This window comes from Bos indicus x Bos taurus, chromosome 2 (genome assembly GCF_003369695.1).
Source record: "Bos indicus x Bos taurus breed Angus x Brahman F1 hybrid chromosome 2, Bos_hybrid_MaternalHap_v2.0, whole genome shotgun sequence".
Taxonomy (NCBI): Eukaryota; Metazoa; Chordata; class Mammalia; order Artiodactyla; family Bovidae; genus Bos; species Bos indicus x Bos taurus.
In genome coordinates, this window is record NC_040077.1 from 118,918,822 (window position 1) to 118,943,038 (window position 24,217).

The window sequence follows — 24,217 nt, forward strand, 5'->3', positions numbered from 1 at the left end:
CTATAGGGCTCAAGCCCTTTTTAAATGGAACAGAGGTCTGGATGAGCTAACACACAGTGCGGTTCTTCTCTCACCTGCTTGCTACAAATGCCTTTGCAGAAACCATGGCACCGCTTTGCACCTGAAGCCTAATCTCCGCAGAGCTCTGCCCTCCTTAGCTCGGGCACAGGGCTGTCTCCGCAGGGGGACCGGGTCCCACTGGATCAGAGAGAAGCCCTCGGTCTCCCCACATCTGTTCCCATTTCAGACAGCTGTATCCTGGCCATTCCTTTCACATCTCATGTTCCCCCAGCACCCCCGCAGCTGAGTGACCTGGACTGCTTTAGCGAGTGGAGGCTTATTCATTTTTACAGTGCCTGAAAGTGAAAATCGCTCAGTCCTGTTAGACTCTTTGCAACCCCACGGACTATGCAGTCCACGAAATTCTCAAGGCCAGAATACTGGAGTAGGTAACCTTTCCCTTCTCCAGGGGATCTTCCCAACCCAGAAATTGAACCCAGGTCTCCTGCATTGCAGGTGGATTCTTTACCAGCTGAGCCATAGGGAAGCCCAAGAATACTAGAGTGAGTAGCCTTTCCCTTCTCCAGCAGATCTTCCTGACCCAAGAATTAAACCAGGGTCTCCTGCACTGCAGGCGGATTCTTTAACAACCGAGCTATTAGGAAAGCCCTTACAGCGCCTGCCATGCCTTTATATTTTAAAATCAGCGAGCTCTTAGCTACTTCTAGACCAGAGTGAACTCTCTGTTCCATTTTATTCAACTCAGACAGTTGAAGCCAGTGGGAATTATATCCTGTCACCTAACAGAAAAGTTTGGTTCCAAGTGTCAGAACCATGTCAGCTCTGAAAACTGAATAGACCAAAGGAGTCAGGTCTTGTCATTAACTCTTGCCAAAGCATCTGCTTTGAAAATGAGCAGGAAAATCCATATATATATATATATATATATAGTTGTTATTCAGTTGCTCAGTCATGTCCAACTCTTTGTGACCTGCAAGCCAGGCTTCCCTGTCCTTCACCATTTCCCAGAGTTTACTCAAACTCGTATCCATTGAGTCAGTGATGCTATCCAACAATCTCATCCTCTGTCGTCCCCTTCTCCTCCTGCCTTCAGTCTTTCCCAGTATTAGAGTCTTTTCCAATGAGTCAGCTCTTTGCCTCAAGTGGCCAAAATACTGGCATTCAGCTTCAGCATCAGTCCTTCCAATGAATATTCAGGGTTAATAATAATAATAATATATATATAATATATTGGAGCCTAGAAATGTCTTTCCTACATAAAATTCTCACACACGTGTCCTTATGAGATAGTCATGGTCTTGAAAAACAAAATCAAGAAGCCATAAAGAAAAAAATACCCATAGTTAAATATATGAACTTCAATCATATAATCATATGGAAAGAGATTTGCATCACATATGACAAAAGTTTTATATCCTTTACATGTAAAGAGCTCTTATACATTGATAAGTAAGAGTCAAACAGAGAAAAATAGGGAAAAAAAGATAAAGTATGTAAAAGGACAGTTTACAGAATAGTAAATCTTGATGATTTACTATAAACATGAAAAGATGTTCAGTTTCTGCTAGTCATCAGGGAAATGAAAATAAAGATAACTATACAATGCCCTCTCTTACCTGTTATATTAGCAGAAATGAAAAGTGATAATAAATCCAGTGCTAGAAAAGGGTGGTGGGAAATGAGTCCTCCTCCCCACCCATGGTATGGAGAGAGCAGAGCATACAGTCCACTCCAAAGGGAGGGCTCATTTATCAAATCCTGTCTGGCTTAATGGTGGGGTTACCTGTGTGATTAAGACATGGGTCCTATCCTTGAAGAGCTCATAGGGGAGACATAAGTATAAATCTTAAAATACACTGAGTCCAGCACAGAAGTGGAGCGCTGTACAGGAAGGAGGGTAGAGTACTCTGTCTGGGCGCTCAGGAAAGGATTCCTCTGAGATATGTGTGAACTGAGTTTTAAAGGATGAGCCATAACTTTCCAGGGAGACATATGTGGGAATAGCATCCCCAGCAAGGTGAGCTGTTAGGACCAGCCCAGGGCATGTCCCAGGTGCTGTGTGTATCAGGGAGTCTCTTAAGTAGTGTGGAACCTGTGCAGTGTGCATTTCAAGTGGCAGGAAGGAAGAAGCCGAGGAAGACTTTACGGAGGCCAAACCTCGAAGGGCCCTGTGTTCTCTAATCAGGAGTTAGAACTTCCCAGGGCATTCCTAGGGGGCTTCCCCAGTGCCTCAGCAGTAAAGAATCTGCCTCAATGCAGGAGATGCGGGTCAGTCCCTGGGTCGGGAAGATCCCCTGGAGGAGGGCATGGCAGCCCACTCCAGTATCCTCGCCTGGAGAATACCATGGACAGAGGAACCTGGTGGGCTTACAATCCATGGGGTTACAAAGAGTCGGACATGACTTGAAGCAACTGAGCACGCACGCAGGGAGTTTCTATGGAAGGTTTCCGAGGTTGGAAGAGGGATTAATACGGCCCAAGTTGTAGACTCTCAGCAATGATATGATGGTTGGATAAAAGGGTGAATGTAAAGGCGGAGAGATCCTTTTGGAGATTCGATGTAGCCCAGGTCATGGACAATGACATCTGAACAAGGACTGTGGCAGCGCATGTTTATAGGAAGGGTTCCCATCAAGGATAACTTGGAGACTCAGTATTAGGAAGAAGAGAGGAATCAAGGATGCCTCCAGGGGTTCTAGCCTGAGTGGTCAGGAAGACATCAGTTAAACAGTGAAATGTAGCGGGAGTAAGCTGTGGGAGGGAATAGTGCATGCTCTGCTTTGAACTCTCAGTTGTAACCTTTGCCCTGCGACATGCCAGCGGAGGTGTCTGTCATTTGGAGCTCAAGGGGCTGTGAAGATGGCAATGGTCACCCTCCTCACCAGCCAGGCTGCTCTCCAGGGTGGTGTGTGATAGTTGAATTGTATGGTGTTTGAGAACTCGCACATGACTGTTTGTTTTCTCCCCTTAAAGATACAGCCCTATGTGAACGGAGCTCTGTACAGCATCCTTTCCATCCCATCCATTCGCGAGGAAGCTAGAGCAATGGTAAGAAAACGTGCTCGTGGGGTCAGTCACCATCCGTCAGTGCCACGTTCAGAGGCTGTTAGCGCAAGAACTTCCCAGTTGGGCCCCAGGGAGGGCTTCGAAGGGTTTCTAAACTCCCTGGAATTGTATCCCGAACACATATTTGCCGTTTTCTGGGGCCAGAGTTTGTGGTTTTTATCAGATTCTCAAGGGATCTCGGCTGACAGAATTAAGAACTACAGCATCAGAAGTTCCTTTGTTGTTGTTCAGTTGCTAAGCCATGTCTGACTCTTTATGACCCCCTGGACTGCAGCATGCCAGACTTCCCTGTCCTCCACTATCTCCCAGAGTTTGCTCAAGTTCACGTCCATTGGGTTGGTAATGCTGTCTAACCCACCTCATCTTCTGCTGCTCTCATCTCCTTTTGCTTTCAATCTTTCCTGGCATCAAGGTCTTTTCCAGTGAGTCAGATCATCACATCAGGTGGCCAGAGTATTGGTGCTTCAGCTTTGCCATCAGTCCCTCCAATGCATATTCAGGGTTGAAGTTCCTAGCAGATTTATTTTTTGGAAAGTTGTAGACCTTTTTAAAAATTTTAGTGACATTTTAACTGGGGGCTTTGGGAATGCCTATGGATTTCATAGCAGGAGAAGCTTAGCAAGAAAATGATGAAAATGATGAAATCATCACTCAGATTCACGTCTAGGCCTCCTGGAGGAATTGTGGCAGTGAGACCCGGGGCAATCAACACACTCCTTGTAATCCTCAGGCATCTGGTAGCAACCAAGTGATACAGAGGCGCTGATGAAGATGATCCAACTAGCTGGTTGGAAAAGAGTGAATTGAATATTTAATGTGTTAACATTAGTGCTTGCATTGGAGACATAAAACAAACCTCAGGTGATTAGCATCTTCTTTCGTGATGACAGATGTTTCTAGATCTAATCAAAACCACTGGAGTTTTGTCCTTTTTCCTTACAACGTGTGAAACCAGGTTAATTGTGTGTGTGTGTTAAATGCCTAGGATGAAGGGGTTAAATATGTTTCCACTGTCAGAACACAGGCTAAATTCAGTTTGAGATCAATGAAGCATGCTCTTCCACTTGGCTTTGCTTACTTAGAAGAATTGCTAAATCTTCTAATGGGTCAGCTACAATTACATCAGCAATTATGCCAGAAACACAAACTTACTTAAGGTTTATTCTGTGTGGTCACAGTAAACAATAAAACTGAATTACCTACTGCTTTTAAAGAAAAAAAAATTGCTTTCTCAATACAGACCAAGGGAAAAATAAACTTTTATTAAATTCTGCATTATGGTCATTCAGGTGAAAGAGAGAGCTTGTCAGCCAAGGCAGAGAACAAGGAAGAAAGCACGTAGGTTGAAGAAAAGGAAAGAATGGTGGTGACATGGAATCTGAAAGCACAAAGGCCAGACATCCAGGGCCCAGGGGTTGAGAAAGCATGGGGGTGGGGGGTGGTGGAGAAAGGGGACCAAGTGGGGCAAAGAGACTCACTCTTGTTGGACACAGAGGGGATCATCCTGGAGATCATCCAGCCCAGAGAGAAAAGAGGTGGAGAAAGGGACAGCCTCAGAGCCCTATATCCAGGGAGGGCAGTATCCAGAGGTGTCACAACCCCGTCATTGGAGCCCCAGGAGGAGAGGGGAGAGGTAATGAAGAGAAAAAGGGCTGAACAGACAATGATGAAAAAGCATAACCATAGTAATACGGTATCTGGGAATGAGAAACCCCCAAATGTTTGGAAATTAAACAGCACAATTGTATTAGTTTTCTATTGCTTCATAAAAAACTATCCCAAAGTTTAACGTCTTTTGAAAAATTAACGCCTCACAGTTTTTAGAGGACAGAAGTTGGGGAGCATATTAGCTGCGTGGTGCTGGCCAAGAGTCTGTCCTTCGATTGAGCTGAGGGCAGAGGATCCACTTCTAAGCCCGTTGTTACATTGGCTATTGTCCGGGGACCTCATTTCCCAGCCAGTGGCCTCTCCACAGGGCTTGTCTCTCTATGGCAGCTGGCTTACCCGCTGAGGGATCCTAGAGAGACAGAGAGTGAGCCAGACAGCAGCCACAGTCTCCTTGGGATGTGTGGAGAGAGTAGCATGGAGACATCCACACTACCATGTGTAAAATAGACAGCCCAGGGGAATTTGCGGTGTGACTCCGGGAACTCACACCGGGGCTCTGTAACAACCCAGAGAAGTGGAAGGGAGGTGGGAGGGAGGGGACACAGCTATACCTATAGCTGATTCGTGTTGATGTTTGGCAGAAACCAACACAATACTGTGGAGCAACTATCCTTCAATTAAAAATAAATAAAATTAATTATACGTATATAAAGAAGTGGTTACATTGACCTGTTGCCCTAATGGTCCAGGAGCAAGAGACGAGAATGAAGATAGAACACGAAATCTGGTGCAGTGAGTCAGGGGCCCTGCAGCCTCTATTGGACTGAGGTGCAGAGTCCACTCTGAGTCCAGCTTTTGTTCCTAATTACAAACTTTCTTTGATCTTATTTTTCTCAAGACACTATACTGACATAGTCTAGATCTCCTTGTTTTTACCCCTGGATGTTCCTTTCTGAGCTAGTCTCGGGAGCAATCAGCAAGTGTTTAGGCAGCGTTCAGGCCTGACTCCAAGCCAGTGTTCCAAGGTCCATGCTCTCATGATCCTAGTCATACTCCCTTCTGGGTCTGGCCTTGGAGTTTGTAACAAGGCGACTATTTTAAGAAAAACATGAACAATAATCATTAACTGATAATCCCTCAGTTTCTTAATATATGCTGTTTTCCCAGATTCTGTTTCTGTGGAATTTCTCAAAGCTGTGAAAGTACATTGTTAGGAATTCCCACTACAGCTCCCCCTTCTTGTTTAGTAGGAGTAGATACATCAACAGAGCAACTTCTTTCTTCATCAGTTCTCAGACGGTTTCTCTCGTGCATCTGAGGACTAGACACAAGACAGTCAAAAATAGACATCCTGATATTATGGTACCAAGCAATCCTCCTCCTAAAGTTTTAATCCACATCATAGGGTTACGTTTATGTAAGCTTTCCTCAATTTCTTCAAATAAATCAGTTTCTGGGAGTAGTTGTAAGTGAGCATTCTGTATTTTAGAAATAGTAGCCTGTGATTGGGAAATATCCAAGGATAGATTATCACAAACGTGTCCTCTCAAATGTTTAGATAATTGATCCCAAGTATATGCACTTTGATGCTACTTATGAGGTGTGACACAAAATGAAGAGATATTCCCATAACACTTAAGACGAATTTGTAATTTGAAACTTTGTACTTCATCCCCTTGTAGGAGAACTGCATTTCCTAAATCAATCAATCATTCGTTAATTTCTTGGTCTGTGTGGGTTTGACTTCTCCAGGCAGAACTTGCGTTTTGGTGCCGTGCTGTACCAGTGTAGCTGTTTGTGTAGTTTGATGCATTGCCACCCCGGCTACTACCTCGGTGGTGGCTATAGCAATAATTCCATAATAGCTGCTACAAGTAGTCCAATAAACCTTTTGGAACATTGTAGTACTTTCTTTATAACCTTTAAAAGAGCATGTGTTTCAGGGGAGCCTTCCCAGGGTCTGGTTTGATTTACTGGAAGCCATATTCCCAATCTCCTTCTTAGTATAACAAATGAGTGATGAGAATTACAAAGAATTTAAGCAGCTATATAATTTGCAATCCTGGCAAGAAAGTGCTTATACACTTTCATTGATAGAAATTGTTCCTTTCGAGAACACATAAGGATCTCTCACACAAGCATGAATATAGAATGTCCAGTTTGTACTGGTGTTAAATGTCAATGAATAATTAGTTTTATTGGAATAATGTCCATCCCAAATTTGGAATTTTTCAAGACCTAAAGCCAATTCCCAACTCCCTTCTTGCCCTCTTCCTTGATCTAATTGTGGGAAGGGGAGTGACATGCCAATACCATGTCATATAGTTGGATGATCTGAATGAGTGGTAGCATTGGTATGGTTAAAGACTTTATGCACCTGCCAATGCAGCCTTTTGTGAGGATTGCAGGACTGATTTTGATGGGAGCAGTTAGAGACTGCATACCCTGTAGGGGACCAGTCCCATACAATTCCGTAGGAACCATTCATGACAATTACTCCCTCAGCCCTGTGGCAGTTATCCCTCTGAGTACGACCTTGTTTTTCAGTCCACAGGTCACGATGCTTGCCTAAAGGTCTGTCCGATTTGGTGTCATTATTGGGTTCTGAGTTGTCATAAGCAAAACTCAGACCAGAGAGAAGATGTAGCTGAACCTTAAGATAGTTATGATTTAAAGAATTAGTGGACAGCCGGGCTTGCATAGATAATTAAAGACATCCTGTAGCCGGTCCTATACAAATTGGCCTGGATTCATACCCATAAGTAACATTGAAGGGAGTCCTTTTTTCTTGTTTAAAAAGAGGAGGGCATGTACCTTCAGGTCCTGGTATTCAGAAAGAATTATTAACATAAACGGAGATCATAGAATCCCCCCAAACAATGGGTTTTAGTAGTGGGAGGCTAGGTATGTATGCCCAATAAGTATAATTTTTAGATTCAGCTGTTGCTAGGGGATATACTCACTGCGGTGGTGATATGAGCAAACATGGAAACAGCCAGATTGTTAGGAGTGACAGCTTTCCCTTCATTTTCTAAGATCTCCTCTGATTTCTGTGTTAACCTTTTAATTTGTCCCCAAGTGGGGATCTTGTTCCAATGCGTCAACGAGAGGGGAATCGTTGTCTTTGTCTGTCTCAGACTCAAGCCTTCGAAACTCATTACTGGGGCCTCTACATCTCATGAGAAGTGTCTCTCCCGTGGGATATGATATGGTTTCAGATGACACGAGGGAATCCAAACGGGTGTTTCTGAATCACCTGGCGAAACTCCCAAGGCTTCTGTTGGAGATGTGGTTATTGCAACCGTCTGGCATGTACGACAAGTCTGCACAATCTGTTTTGGTTGAGACCAAGTGATATGAGACTTGGTTTTTAAACATTTTGAATTACAGTGTGTCAGATCATGAAAGGCTGATGCCTCTGTAAAGACTGGAAATAAAATGGCATCAGCTTGAGCATTTCCTTCTGTTAAGGGCCCTGGTAAAGTAATATGAGCCCGAATTTGAGTAATGTAGAATGGAAATTGTCGGTGCCTTATCACCCATTGTAAATTTGTAAAAAGCGTGTATAATGTGGATGGGATAGTATCCGTAATAGTTGCTGTTTCTCTATGTTTAGTGACATGTGCAGAATATTGAGAATCAGATAAGATATTAATTGCTTGGGGGTTATTTTGTAATGCGCGTGTAATAGCCAGAATTTCTGCTTGTTGTGCGGAATATCCAGGTGTTGCAATAACTAGCATAAATGCGCCTGTATATCCTGCTTTTCCTCGGGTAGTGCCATCTGTAAAAATGAAAAGAGCAATGGGAATGGGGTTGACACTAGTAATTTTAGGCAAAATCCATCTTGTTTGTTTTAAAAACTGCCAGATAGGTAAATCAGGATAGTGGTTGTCGATTTGTCCAATATAGTCAGCTAAAGGTAGTTGCCAAGTTAGTGGCTTTTGAAGAGAATGTTTAATTCTTTGGAGGTTAGTGTAGTGCAAATAAGGCAGGGATCATGTCCAGTAAGTTGCTGAACACGTTCTCTTCCTTTTAGAATTATAGTGGCTGTATGTGTAAATAAGGGGTAATAGATTTTCTTTGTGAATTAGCTAAGAATATCCCTTCAGTTTGCATTATCAACCCAGTAGGGGAATGAGGGGTAGGGAAGACAAACAACTGGAGAGGCTCTAAAGGGTCTATTCTGTCTCTCTGGTGGTTTTGTACTGCTTGTTCTATAATTGCTAGATTTTTCTCAGCCTCAGGAGTTAGCTGTCAGGAGCTATTAAGCTCTGGATTTCCTCTTAACAGAGAGAATACATGGGATAAAGGATACATTGGAATCCCTAACTTAGGTTGAATCCAGTTAATATCTCCTAATAGTTTTTGTAAGTCATTTGGAGTTTTCATTGAGTCTCTGCGTATTTGCACCTTTTGTGGTTTGATTGTAGTACGGGTAACTGTGTTTCCTAAGCACTGAGAAGGTTCAGTGTATTCTAGTTTATCAGGAGCCGAATACAGGCCAGCACATTCTGAGCATTCCTTTTAGCTTTAAAAACAATTCCTATAGGCTATCAATATTAGGTAAGGCACATAATATATCATCCATATAATGAATAATACATGCATGAGGGAATCATTGCTGTGCTAGGTGCAAAATTTTGACAAATACTGGGACTATTAAGCATACCTTGAGGTAATACAGTCCATTGAAATCTTTTATGTGGCTCCTTTAAATTAATGGAAGGAACTGAAAAGGTGAATCCAGGTTGATCACCAGGGTGTAAAGGAATAGTGAAAAAACAATCTTTAAGGTCAATAACAAACAAATGCCAATTTCTTGAAATCATATTAGGATTAGGTAGGCCAGGCTGTGAAGCACCCATTGGAACAATAATAGCATTAACAGCTCTCAGATCAGTAAGTCTTCTCCATTTGTCAGATTTCTTTTGTATAATGAACACCGGAGAAGTCCAAGTGCTAAAGGACTCAATAATACGTCCCTTGCTCAGTTGTTCATTAACTAATTCATGTAAAGCCTCCAATTTTTCTTGTTTTAGAGGCCACGGCTCTATCCACACAGGTCGATCAGTTTTCCAATTAAGGTATGGGTGTGGGTGGGGGAAGATTAATACGAGCAGTGGGGTGGTTCGAAATCTTGAGTAGTCAAAGGATAGTCTTCCTTGTTGATTTTTGCCCAGTCTCAATCCTTGTATATAACCTTGACAGAACACAATTTGGCAACTGGCCTTGATCTCTTGATTTGGAGGAATATGTATCTCAGCATGCCATTGTTCCAAGAGATCACGACCCCATAGATTGACAGGTATAGCAGCCATATAAGGTTGGATGGTGGCTGGTTGTTTATCAGGCCCTGAACAAGACAACACCATAGCACTTTGTTTTAATCCTGTGCCTGTCCTAGACCTGCAATAGATATTGGAGCAGGCCCAGTGGCCATGCTTTAGGCCAGTGTTTAGAGCTGATGATAGAAACCTTGGCTCCAGCATCTATTGAACCTTGAATGTTTTTGCCACTTATATTGACTTGACAAGTGGGTCTGGATTCCAAAATCTTTTCAGTGAGAAAAATACCAGCCTTGGCTGTGCTTCCAAATGCCCTGGAGCCTTCTTTTTTGTCTGACTGTCCTATGTCCACATAGTGAAGTGAAAGTCACTCAGTCATGTCTGACTCTTTGCGACCCCATGGACTATACAGTTCATGGAATTCTCCAGGCCAGAAAACTGGAGTGGGTAGCCTTTCCCTTCTCCAGGGGATCTTCCCAACCCAGGGATGGAACCCAGGTCTCCCACATTGCAGGTGGATTCTTTACCAGCTGAGCCACAAGGGAAGCCCAGGAATACTGGAGTGGGTAGCCTATCCCTTCTCCAGTGGATATTCCTGACCCAGGAATCGAACTGGGGTCTTCTGCATTACAGGCAGATTCTTTACCAACTGAGCAATGAGGGAGGCTGAGCAATCCTATCCACTTTAGAAACCTTCCAGGGAAGAGTGGTAGACGCCATCACCTTCAATTCTCTTTCATAATCATTGTCTGTAACTCGGTGTATGAATTTGAACTCCCTGGGAAGTCAGCCCCGATCTTCCTCACAATAATCCAACTGTCCCCTGTGGAAGTGGAGGATGGCGGGGAGGAGCCGGAGGAAAAAAAAATCCCTCATCATTTTCTTCGGAAGCCGAGGAAACAGGTTTCGAAGATGGCTTGCCCATTTCCCCAGTCTTGACATATTCTGGATTTTCAAGAGTCATCATCACTTTCATCAAAAGAATCAGAAGTCTGCAAAGGTTCCAGTACTGACTTAACTAATGCCCACGTACTCCAAATAGAAACAGGGAGCAGAGTTCCTTTTGCATGTTCTTTTTCTTAACTCAGCTCCAACCTTTTCCCAGACTTTCAAATCTAAGGTCCCTCTTGACAGGAGCCAGCAGCAATATTTATCCACTGCTTGCAACAATTCTAATAATCGCCCTTCACTAATAGAAGCTCCTCCCACTTTTGAGAGCTGTCTTAGTAAACAAATATACAGGCAATGGTGTTCTGCACTCTCAACATTTCCCATTTTAACCCTGATTAAATGCCAGAAGGATTTACCCGTGGGAATTTTCAGAGGCCTCTTAACTATCCCAGGTTCTGCATCTCTGTAGTTTTACTTTCGCTTGTAGCTGTCTTCCGCTCCGGCCCCACGTTGGGCGCCAGTTGTTGCCCTAATGGTCCTGGGAGCGAGCAACAAGAATGAAGACAGAACACGAAATCTGGTACAGTGGGTCAAGGGACCTGCAGCCTCTATTGGCCTGAGGTGCAGAGTCCACTCTGGGTCCAGCTTTTGTTCCTAATTGCAGACTTTCTTTGATCTTATCTTTCTCAAGACACTACACTGACATAGTCTAGATCTCCTTGTTTTTACCCCAGGCCATTCCCTTCTGGGCTAGTCCCAGAAACAGTCAGCAAGTGCTTAAGCAGTGTTCATGCCTGACGCCTTGGTGTTCCAAGGTCCATGCACTCATGATCCCAGCCATACTCCCTTCTGGGTCTGGCCTTGGAGTTTGTAGCAAGGCGATTATTCTAAGAAAAACATGAAATATAATGATTACCATAGTTTCTTAATATATGCTGTTTTTCTAGATTCTATTTCTGTAGAATTTCTCAAGGCTGTGAAAGTACATTATTAGGAATTCCCACTACATTGACCAGCCCAGGAACAGTGTGGGGGACACTCAGGAGTATGAATTCCAGGAGGTGGGGTCATGTTGGAGCCTGTCTGCCACTCGCTTCTAAGTCATCTCTGGATCAGAGAAATCACAGTGAAATTAGGGCTATTAATCTTTTGACATCATCATCATAGTGAAGTCGCTCAGTCCTGTCGACTCTTTTGCGACCCTGTGGACTGTAGCCTACCAAGCTCCTCCATCCATGGGTTTTCCAGGCAAGAGTACTGGAGTGGGGTGCCATTTCCTTCTCCAGGGGATCTTCCTGACCCAGGGATCGAACCTAGGTCTCCCACATTGCAGACAAGGTGCATTACCATCTGAGCCACCAGGGAAGCATCTTTTGACATATATTACAAATATTTCCCCAACTTTTCATTTGTCTTTTAGTTATGGGACTTTGGTCATATGGCAGTTAACTCTGTAGTTAAATCTATTAATATTGTCCTTTATAGTTTCTGACATAAGTTTCTATACACCCTGTGAATTATTAACATTAAAAAGAAAATGTGGGGAACTTCCCTGGTGGTCCAGGGGCTAAGACTTCACGCTCCCAGTGCAGGGATCCGAGGTTCAGTCCCTAAACAGGGAACTGAATCCGACCTGCTAATAGAACCAGCACGGCCAAACAAATGAAAGACAGAAAGCATAGACTGATTCGGTGAAGGTGTAAGCAGCGTAAGCTTCCCTCTGGCATTTTAACTGGGATCCAAGCCTAAGCAAACGGAGAACTCTTTTGGACACATCATCTAAGCAGTTGCCCATTTATTTAGAAGAGAGGCCTCTAAGGGAGGTTATAGCTTCAACAGGGTTTTTCTAAAACCCCGAGGTCTCCCCTCATTTCACTCTTATCCTTGAGTTTTTAGGTTGAAAAAGAGTATTACATCCTTTTTCCATGTAACAGTAATAAAGGAAACCAGACAGTGAGGAGAACGTGGTCTGTCATCTCCCCACCTTAGCATCTGCTCACACACAAAGCCAAGATGGGGCAGGGCTGATGTTCAGATCAGGCCAGTGTTTGCAATACGTGTCAGCGCAGTCATTCCAGAAGGAAGTTTGGCAGTATATGTGAAAAATTATGAAAACCTCCATGCTTTGGATTCATTCATTTTCTTCTACCAGTGCAGAGAAGAGTTCTGCACATGAAGTTGCTCATTCCAGGATTTTTGTAACAGTGAAAAAACAGAATGTAAATGTGTGGTAATGCCTGCTCATGAAATTACAGTTCTTTTGCTCACAGTATTAGTAGCTACTGAAGATGATAATTAGAAAAAGCAGTATGAGACAGTATGGAAACTTTTTATTGTGTAATGGGGGATAAAAGAAGAATATGGCATTATTATTACAATAACTCTGTTTTTGCAACTGTGTAAAACATTTGTGTGCTTGTGGGAAATGACAAAGAATACATAAAAATTATATTAGTAAAAAAAAAAATTATATTAGTACCAAATGCTACTATGGTGGTCTTAATGCCAAAAAAAAAAAAAGAAAAAGATAGATGCGTGCCCTGAGGCCTATTTGAAATTTAAGATCCCTTCAGGGTCTGGGGCTGGAGAGCAGATGCAATCAAGAGGGCTGCTCTAATGCCAACTCCAAGGCCTTCTTGCCCCCAGGGAATTGTTGGCGTCAGACCTCCTCCCTGGGATCTAAACCTCAGCCAGACATGGCGCCCTGGGCTGGAGCAGACCAGATGCTCGGTCAGTTGTGAAGGCTCTCAGAGTCTCCGGGAGAGCCAGGGAGCTGGGCTTAGATGCCACGGAGCTGGGAGGAATGCCCACCCACCCCCACGGGGCTGCTCCAGAGATACCCTTGCTGTGCCTTGCACCCTGGCCCCAGGCCATTCTCGCACTGCCATGCGGGAAACTCAGCCCTGCTGTCCCCAGAGGCCGGATGCCACCCCAGCCAACTCTCCCAAAGATGTGTGTCCCTGTGTTCCTGATTCTTCCCATGGCCCACTGCTGAATCAGTCTCACACGAGCACGTCTGTTTGTCGGCAGGACCGAGAGGTCATCTGCCCGCATGCCCCTCGCTCAGGGGAGCCTGGGAATGCTCAGAGTCTGGCTGCCACTCTGGGAAATGAACACACCGTAGGAAAGCTGTGTCAGGTGTTCATCAGCTCCAGCTGCAGCAGTTGTCCCTTATGGATGGTAGGCCTGCTTGCTGTATTCCATGGCCTCCATGATGAGGGGGCCTTTCAAAATTCAAAACGGACAGGATAAATTGATACAGCTTTTTTACTTACGTATTTCTTTTAAATATTTATTTGTTTGCGCCAGGTCTTAGCTGCAGACGCGGGATCTTTAGTTGCAGCACGTGAGATCTAGTTCTCCAACCAGGGATTGAACCTGGGCCCCCTGCTTTGGGAGCAGAGTCCCAAACACTGGACCTCCAGGGAAGTCCCTATACAGCCTTTTTAGAAAGCAATTTAGTGATATGTATAACGGTCCTAAAAAATATTAACATTCTTTGCCCAGGAATTCTACTTCTGGAGCTCCATACAAGAACACGAACAAAGATTCATGTATCAAAATATCCATCACTGCATTCCTGATCATAGTGGAAAGTAGGAGACAACTAAATGCCAGGCATGGTTAAGGAGGGACTGGTTAAGTCAGAACAGAGGCAGAGGGTCAATCGGGAGCTGATGAGCCCAGGGCGGTGTTTGAATGTTGCCTCTGCGACTTCCCAGTACCTCATGGTGTATCGTTGGGCTTATGACTTATTCTCTCAGTGGCAAAGTGGGTATTGTTTTAGTATCAAATTCATAAGACCATTATGAGAATTAAAAGAGCTGACACATGTAAAATATTTAGAACAGTGCCTGGCACATAGCAAATATTGGGAAAATATTAGCTATTATTGTTATAGTTATTAAAATTGTGTTTATAAAGAATTTACTGACATTCAAACAGTCATAGGGTTTAGTTGAAAAACAGCAGTCAGTCTTATATTGTCAATATGATGTCAGTTATGTAAACAGTGCCCATAAAAGGAGGGCATATCTCAAAACGTCCACAGTTTTTTTAATGTCTGAGTGTAGGGGCTTGTGGATAATTTTAATTCTTTTCCTTTGTTTGTGAAAAAGTGAAAGTCGCTCAGTCGTGTCCCACTCTTTGCAACCCCATGGACTGTACAGCCCATGAAATTCTCCAGGCCAGAATACTGGAGTGGGTAGCCTTTCCCTTCTCCAGGGGGTCTTGCTGAGTTTAGTTTACCAGTTTTCTGCAGAGAACCTATATACCTTCCCTGCTAAAAGAAAGTATTCATGTGCACCTGACACATATGTTTATGTGTTTTTTTAAATTAGTTGATTATTTTAGCTGTTCTGAGTCTTCGTTGCTGCATGGGCTTTTCTCTAGTTGTGAAGCATGCGGGGCTACTCTCTGCTTGCAGCCCGTGGGCTCAGTACTTGTGGCTCGAGGCTTAGTTGCTCCAAGGCATATGGGATCTTCCCAGAGGAGGCGTCGAATCCATGTATCCTTAACCACTGGGCCACCAGGGAAGTTCTGTTTATATTTCCCAAGAGAAATTTCTCGTGAAGACCCGTAGTGATGTAAGTGTGGACTGTTTGGGTCGGAACAAAATAGAACACTAGAGAGAGCTGACCTGCTGAGCGTGAAAGGAGAGTTAGAAATTACTTGGACTGGATGGTATTTGGTGCATGTCGTAGGCCCTGACAGGGGCTTTATCTATTTCATTCCCAAAAGGCCCCCAAAGCAGTTCCTGTAGTTGTGCCCATTTTGCTGTGATGAAATGAGGTTTAGAGGTTAAAACCCTTGCCCGGTGGCATAGCCAGTGAGCAGCTGGTCTGGGTGGTTTGGCTCCAGTGTTTGGGACACACCCCCGAACCTTTACCTAACGAGGAATCTGCATGTGATCCATCCTTTTCTTTCCTTCAGTACTGCATACAGATACAGTCTTCCGTGTGATTGTCTTTATGACGGTCTCTAATCTCAGCGAGCTGGCAGAAATGGACATTCCTTGTTTCTCTGCTTTTAGCACACATTCATATTCTTATTTTCACGTATCTGGCTGATATACAAATACCTGCTCTCTTACCCTTTACATCTGCCTTGGCATTTTTATTTGGCCTGGATTATCTGAAATGACATGTTATTGCTTTCATGATAAAATATTTTTATGATTTATTATTCCTATAATTTACATTTTAGCTTAGTAAAATAAACATATGGTTTATGTACTTCACTTATTTTAATAAAATAAATTTCACTTCTCTTAAATATACATTTAATAATAAGTATAAAAATATATGGACTTCCCAGATGGTGCTAGTGGTTCAGAACCCTCCTGCCAATGCAGACGTAAGAGACCGAGGTTTGATCCCTGGGTTGGGAAGATCCCCTGGAGGAGGGCACGGCAACCTGCTCCAGTGTTCTTGCCTGGAGAATCCCATGGACAGAGGAGTCTGGCGAGCTATGGTCCATACAAAGAGTTGGACAGGACTGAAGCAACTTAGCATGCACCTACACACATAAAAATATATATTTAAAAGACGTGAAATTTCTTATGGAGAAATTTTCTATTAAAAAATCTTCCCCCAATAATCTTCCTAATTACAGAGAAGGAATTTGTGTTTTTTTTTAACCCCCAAGTAACAACTGAGCTAGAGACAGAAGAAAGAGATCAAGTGAGAATTAAAAGATCTTTCAATATATAAACAGTTAATCATTTGCAAGAGTAAACTCTAGCTAAAAAAAAAAAAAAAAATGGAGAGCCTGAATGAATCGTTTGTCTCACTCCACTGGCAAAAAGGTAAAATGTTGACAGTGGTCAGCTGGTTGGCGGTGATCCTAACCTTTGGTGTTTTAGGGTTTATCCCTCTGCTTGCACTTGACCACGTTCTTCTACCTCTGGCCCTTACTTTGGGACAGGATGGAGTCTGGGGAAGAGGTCAGTTTAGGAGGCAAATAGAAAATGCAGCCCTCCTGACAATAGACAAGCCCAGGTGTGTCTGACTGGTTCCCCAGGAGCCTGGGTGCTGCTGACCACACCCTCTGTGAAACTCTCTTCCCTTGTCGACTGTCCAGTTCTTCCTCCCAGGCCACTCCTTCACCTTCTGTTCCGTGGACTGGTCTCTCTGCCCCCCCAGGTAAATGTTATCATGCTCTGTAGTAACCCTCTCCACCTGTGACCACCAGGAACCCTGCTTGTTCCCTCGCTTCACCTACCAGCTTTCTGTTCTGAGCCACAAAGCCCTACCAGACACAGCAAGTGCAGTCTCAGTCATTTATTAAGCATCTCCTATGTGTCAATCATTGGATTAGATGCTTTTATTTTTTTAGGTATTGTAATTTATGAACAGTGAAATACACAGGCCTGACATATATAGCTCAGTGCATTTTAAAATTTATTAATTTATTTGGCTGCATTGGGCCATAGCTACAGCACTCAGGATCTTCATTGCTTCATGTGGAATCTTTCCTTACAGCGCATGGACTCTCTAGTTGTAGCTAGAAGGCTCAGTTGCTCTGAGGCATGTGGGATCTTAGTCCCCAACCAGGGGATGAACCCCCATCCCCTGCATTGCAAGGCAGATTCTTAACCACTGGACCACCAGGGAAGTCCCTCCCTTCAGTGCATTTACACAAACATACGTTTACATAACCAACACCAGTATACATCCTTTAAAAATCTCGTGTTGCCTTGAGTTGCCATCCTTATTTTATAGTTGAGGAAACAGGCTGGCAGGAGTTAAGCCATTTGACCAAGGTCCCACGGCTATTTGATCGAGAAACTAGAATTACGATCCAGATTGAACCTTTCTAGGAGATAGTGCTCTGCTTTAGGTGATGGGAACTCACTGTGTTCAAAACTACACTTGGCCCTTCTTCTCTGATTCTGTTAGAGCTGTTGATTCCAAACTGGCCTACCTGAAAAGGCAACTTATGACTCATGTAACTGAAAAGTACAGGCATAAGCTTCAGGCACATCTTGATCAGAGTTCACATGTCACTTGATTTCATGTTTCAACCAGCACCTCTGGACTCTGTTTCCTCAGCTTTGAGTTCAGTATTAGATATACTTTCTCCTTGTAGGGGCAAGAAGGCCTCATTAGCTCCAGCCATACATCCATGTTGCTTCCCAGGCAGCACTAATGGTAAAAGAACCTGCCTGCCAATGCCAATGCAGGAGACGTAAGAGGCTCAGGTTCGACCCCTGGGTTGGAAAGATTCCCCTGGAGAAGGAAATGGCAACCCATTCTAGTATTCTTGCCTGGAAAATTCCATGGACAGAGCCTGGTGGGCTGCAGTCCATGGAGTCGGGCTACATTCCACGGGGTAGCAAAGAGCCGGACACGACTGAGCGATTGAGCACACACATACATACGCATCCGCACATTCACGTCTCACGAGGGAAGAGGAAGGAGGGGAAATACGTACTTAAGGGTCAGTCAGTATCTTACCTCTACGTTTCCCGGGAATTCTGTTAGTCAAAATAGAAAACTCATGTCAGTGCTTTGTCGTAGAGTAAGTAATGCACAGTGTAGTGACTTTATAATTATTTTGATAGAAAGGGAATGATGGCTGTTTAAAAAGAGGTTCTATTTGTTCATTTACTTCTCTGAGCATATGGTTCCACTTTTCAAAGACCATTTTTGGTCCTAAAATCCAGATGACAGTGTATAAATATAGGGAAAACACAGGAAAGAAACCACCTCCCAAAACAGCATATTGCCAAAACTAAAAGGAGTACTTACACAGTAAAATTGTACAATAGCTTTTTAAAAAGTAAATGCGTTATAATTAAGTCAGCTAGTCAAGCAAAAATAAAATAATTTCATTGTGAATTGTAAAAACAACAAAAAAGAATGAACTAAGCAGAGGAATTTTTTTTTATCGTGCATATCCTTTCCTCATTAAAACAATGGGGGAGGTGGATTTTTTTTTTTTTTTTGATTAGGTGGAACTATCCATCAAAAAGTAGTTTTCTCCCAAACTGAAATGTTCACTCTTCCTCTCTCCAATGCTTCTAGGGAATGGAAGACATCCTACGCTGCTTCATCAAAGAGGGCAACGCCGAAATGATCCGCCAGATCGAGTTTATCATCAAGCAGCTCAATGCAGGTCCGTTTACTGCAAGAATCTATCATCTATCTTTTGAGTCTTTCACATGTGCTAGAAAGACACACAGGCTTTCTTCAAGGGACTTGTCCTATCTCAGAGTTCATTCAAGAGGCCTTAAGGAAGCTGGCGTGGTCCAAGTGAACAAACAAAAGTTCAGCCAGGTGGTCAAGGCCATGTTGTCTCAAGATCAACAATCTCTTGTCACACTTTTGGCCTAAGTCAACAAAAAAGCATTCAGAAGCAATTGCAGAAACTCTTCTCTAACTGGAAGTTCTCTTTGTGTGGGCCTCCCCCTCCTAATTACTGTATTTCCCCTGGCTCAGTAGGGTGGCTGTTCTCAAGTCAATGAACCATAATAAAATGGGGCCCAGGGGTCAGATAGTGAAAAAAGATGCCAGTCTTTCCAGAACCATTGTGGAAAGTGAACACATCCTCCCACGTATATCCACTCCAGAAGAATCCATGTTGCCAACCAACAACCCTGGACGATATTTCTTCCTTTCTTTCATTACTGTGACCACCCACCTGAATCCCATAAGCAAGAAAGGAAGCCTTGGATGGGACCAGGTGGTGGGGAATCTCTTAGCTCTTTCTGTGGCTTCCTGATGCCTTGATCCTGATTGGTACGCGTGCCAGAGGCACCTGGTGCTGCTTAGGTCCTGGGCCAAGTTTGTCACTTACGTCTTTTCTGCACGCCCTCATCCCATCACTGAACATCCAGGTGCATAGATCCTGTTTCTTACTTGAGTGGAGGTAAGAAATGAATCATCTGTTCCCTGCTCTAACCCCAGGGCCAAGTTTGACCAAGGCCAAGCAAAAGGGAGATGCCCAAAGTCCTTCCCCGGAGGACGCCACAGATGGCTCTCCCGGGTTCACAGCCAAGGCTGAACCAGGCAGTCACCTGGAGAGATCTGAAAACCCCCAAGGCAGCACCCCATGGCAATTAAATCAGAACCTCTGGGGGAGCCCCGGAGGAGAAATAGTGTTTAAAACTCCTACGCGATTCCCATATGCAGACAAGGTGGCGCCTCCCTCCCTTGGACAGACACAGAAGTGAGGAGGCACAGGAGGAGGTTAGAGGGCTCCCCAGCAACAGAAGGTGGTTGGGAGAGCAGCTGGTGAGGTTAAACCTCTGCTGTCTTCAGATGGGGGGACCCATTTCCATTCAGACCTCCTCCCCTTTGGTTATTATGGCAAGCTAGATTCATCCCAAGTTCAGGTGAGCAACAAATAGAACTATATTTTCTGCAGTTGCTGTATTTCTGACTTCCATTCTGCTAGGCAGGCATGTTGAAAAATAATCATAAAATGATTTTTTATAAATAAAATAATAATATATAAATAATAAAATATAAAAATATAAATAATAAAAGTAATAATAAATAAATAAAAGGGAGCCGAGATTGCTCCCTAACATTCTCTGGGTCTGCAACAGTTTGGGAAGGTGGGGGAATGCTGGAGAAGTTGTTGCCTGTCTGCTCTGTGGTCACTGACTGAGACCTCCCTCCCAGGCCAGGGGTCCTCTGCAGGGTCAGGGTCAGGTTCTGGTTGGGAACCTTCTTCAGGGCTGATTTTTGTCAAGACACACTTCTGTGTCCTTTTCAATATTCTCTTCCCGGGCAGCCAAGAAGCATGGTGTCTTGTCTCCCTGGCCAAGAAGCACCTCTTTTTCTAACACAGAGCTAGCTCTTGGACCAGCGTGCTAATGGATGTGAGGAGGAAGGGTCAGTCTACTGTTCTGTAAGGGATGCGCTTTGGCAGGAAGTTGTCGTGGATGGAGCTAAAGCCTTACAACCTTGTGTATTTTGGACAAACTTGGGATCTACCTGCTCAGGTCCGGAAATTCCAGTTTAAATAGAGGGCCTACAGTAGTTCTTTTTCGTCTCAAGCACGGAAGCTGTTCTGTATCCATCAGGCAGTGGAAGGACCCCAGAGAGGATTACCCAGGAGTCTGCTGCTTTATAACCAAATTAGAAAAATCATTGAACATTTGGGTGGAGGATCAGAAACACACACACAAATACCTTAGGATACGTGTCATAGGCATCAAGTCAGAATGAATCTGTAAGCGTTGTGCTGAAACCTAGAAGAGGGAGAGCTAGAGAGTTTTCATCCAGTCCAGGGTCCATCCTCAAGGGGAAATTAATAGCAGGGCTTCCCTGGCGGCTCAGCAGTAAAGAAGCCACCTGCAATGCAGGTGATGCAAGTTCAGTCCCTGGTTTGGGAGGATCCCCTGGAGAAGAAAATGGCAACCCCCTCCAGTATTCTTGCCTGGAGAATCCCGTGAACAGAGGAGCCTGGTGGGCTGCATGCCAGGGGGTCGCAAAGAGTCGGACACGACTTAGCGAATAAACAACAGTGAAGCACAGGAGCCTTCAGGAGCTCAGCCTGCCGGGACCACTAGCCTGCCCTCTGGAAAATGGTGGGATTTAGAAATAGATGTAGTTCGAATCTCAACTCTCACTTACTGGGAATGTTACCATAATGTGTCTTTTATCCTCCATGCCTCTGTTTGCTCTGTGCTATAAAACAGATAAAAGTCAACAAACTCTACTGAAGATTAAGTCAAATCGCATGTGTGACACCATCTAGAATAATGCTTAGCAATAATATTGATACTAGTCTACTTTCTTCCTCTAAAATTACTCTCAAATTATATGTTGGCTTTAATTTTTCTCATGCCACGACTAGTGTGTGCTGACAAAAATGGAGAGAGATATTTATAACTGCTTAGCATAATATCAAACTATGCTGAAATGGTACCAGGAACAGGATTGTTTTGCTGTAACCTAACTCTCAAGAGGAGCTTCCCAGGTGGCTCAGTGGTAAAGAATCCACCTGGGATGCAGGAGATTCGGGTTTGATCCCAGGATCAGGAAGATCCCCTGGAGTAGGAAATGGCTACCCACTCCAGTATTCTTGCCTGGGAAATCCCATGAACAGAGAAGTCTGGTGGGCTACAGTTCATGGGATCACGAAAGTGTCAGACATGACTGAGAGACTAAAACAACAATAACTCTCAGAAGGGTATTTACACATCTCTGCAGTAGTTGAAGGATTTTGTTGACCCAGGCTCCCAACTGTGGTTATAGTTATTCATTGACTTTTTTTTCCCTTTGTAGAAGAGCTACTGGATGGTGTTCTTGAATCTGATGATGATGAAGATGAAGATGATGAAGTAAGTTGGAGGCTCTTCACACCATATAGAAAGCTTGGGCCAACTCTGCTGAGTCTTTTCTTTGCCTTGAAAAGTTAGCCTGGAAATGGAGATTTCAGTCCCTGCTGCGTTACTTCTCATGATTCTGTGGGTCAGCTAGAGCTCAGGGGGGTGGCCTCTCTTGGTGTGTCTGGTAGCTGTATCCAGGTGTCCAAGCTGGCATCCTGTCCTCCACATTCCCTCTCCATGTGGCCTCTAATCCCTCAGTTGTCCAGCCTGGACTTCCATATTGGTTGGGGACTGGGCTCCAAGGGGAAAAAAGTGGAAGCTTCCAGCCCTTATGTGGGCTCAGCAGTCTCAGAACATCACTGCTGCTCCGGGTGCTGGCCGACCCGCCCACATGGGGGGCAGCAGTTAGACCCCACCCACACAACGGGCAGGGCGGGAGGACTCGGGGGTGGCGTCTTTGGAGATATTGGCCTTGCCTTGGTGGGTTCGCTGCATTCAACAGGAGATACCACTCTCTACAGCACTGGGGTTGATGGGAGGTTGAAAGATGACAGGTCTTGAGCCGGGTTGTTTGCTCTGAAGGGGTGAGAGTCTGGCCTGTCTCCCTCATGGGCGGGAACCTTGGCCCAGGGAGAATTGGTTCAGAGCCGGCAGACGAACCCCTTGGCCCAGTCATTTGCATTCCTTTGTTGTGGGTTTCCTCAGCTGTGAGGTCTGCTCACCTGTGTTTTTTAGAGCATGAAGGTTCAGGAGTCTGAGCGGGCCTTGTGAAGTGGTGTGAGTGAGAATGGTGACTCATGAGCTGCAGAGCTTTTTCATTATTTTTCCTTCAGAACTAAAAAGCCAGATGTGGTAATAAGTTCTCTGTGGAAATAAGTGCTTTTCTTCTATTTTGTGGGGCACATTTATTCCTGAAATGAATGCTGGAAGATGTATTGCTATTTGGAGTTGTGGGCTGTCCGTTTAAAAGGTGTGTAAAGGCGAGGTTTTTTGTTCATTAACGGCATTAGTTGGGGGAGAGAGTTCATTTAAAAGCCCTCAACCTAAGAGGGCGGCTCCACCAAAGATGGGGACAGACCTGTGAGAGAGTGTCCCACTGCAGCCAGCCTCCTGCCTGCCGTTTTCCTAATGGGCTGTAGGTGGCGCCAGCGGGTGCTCCTGCTCCCTGCAGTTCTGGCGGCCCAGCCAGCACCTTCTCCAGGCCCCTTCCTTTCAAAGGTGCATCCAGATAAGGCAGGAGGCCAGCCTCAGGTCACACGGAGTTGATGGCAGTAAAATCTGGTTTAGAACAGGCATCGGCAGACCTTTTCTACAAGGAGGAAACTTGTGAATGTTTTAGCTTTGCAGGCCACACAGTTTCATTCACCCAGATGGACCATTGTAACACAAAGTAGCCATGGACAATAAATAAATGCATGAACGTGGCTGTGTTCCCATAAATCTTTTTTCAGTGTGTCCTAAAGTTTGAATTTCGTATAATTTTTGTGTCATTAATATTTTTTCAAATATTTTAAAATGTGAAAACCATTCTTAGTTTACTGGCCTTACAACAACAGACACCTTGGCCCACAGGCCGCTGTTTGCCAACCCCGGAGAGGACTCAGCTCCCGGACTCACTGGGGCTTCTCAGCACTATGACAAAATACCATCTGTGTGCCTGGGCCTTCAGCACCGTTTTATATTTTGAGTTAACATCTTAATTATTTCATTCCAATAACTTTTTGTCCACATAAAGCTTCCCTAAAGATCTGGTTTTGTTCCCCCTGTTATCTCTTTGGGGTCGTTTTCTTTTCTTACTATTAACCCTTTTGTTTTTGTACTGCGTGGGAAATTTCATTTGGTTCGACTATTCTGTTAATGGTGGAATTTCAACTTTTGCAATTTCCCTGTGGAAGTTAGAGTAGACGATAGCTAAGTTATAGTTTTAGTAGACTATAACTACAATTAAAAAGTGATAGTAGACTATAACTATAGAACTACAGTTATAGTCTACTGTAAATTAGAGAACAGAGAGATCTTTTAGCTTTCTGAACTTTTTGCCATTCTGTGCAGATTTTTA

At 44.1% G+C, this 24,217-nt stretch overlaps 1 protein-coding gene across 8 annotated transcripts in view; it reads left to right on the forward strand.

Moving 5' to 3' along the window:
• Positions 1–24,217, forward strand: part of ARMC9 (armadillo repeat containing 9) — a 178,616-nt gene that overhangs the window by 69,034 nt on the left and 85,365 nt on the right. For all 8 annotated transcript variants that reach the window (XM_027516141.1, XM_027516155.1, XM_027516110.1 and 5 more), the window contains 3 exons: positions 2,995–3,069; positions 18,902–18,992; positions 22,115–22,170. In XM_027516141.1, the coding sequence (XP_027371942.1) occupies positions 2,995–3,069; positions 18,902–18,992; positions 22,115–22,170 (222 nt within the window). The remainder of the gene's footprint in view (positions 1–2,994; positions 3,070–18,901; positions 18,993–22,114; positions 22,171–24,217) is intronic.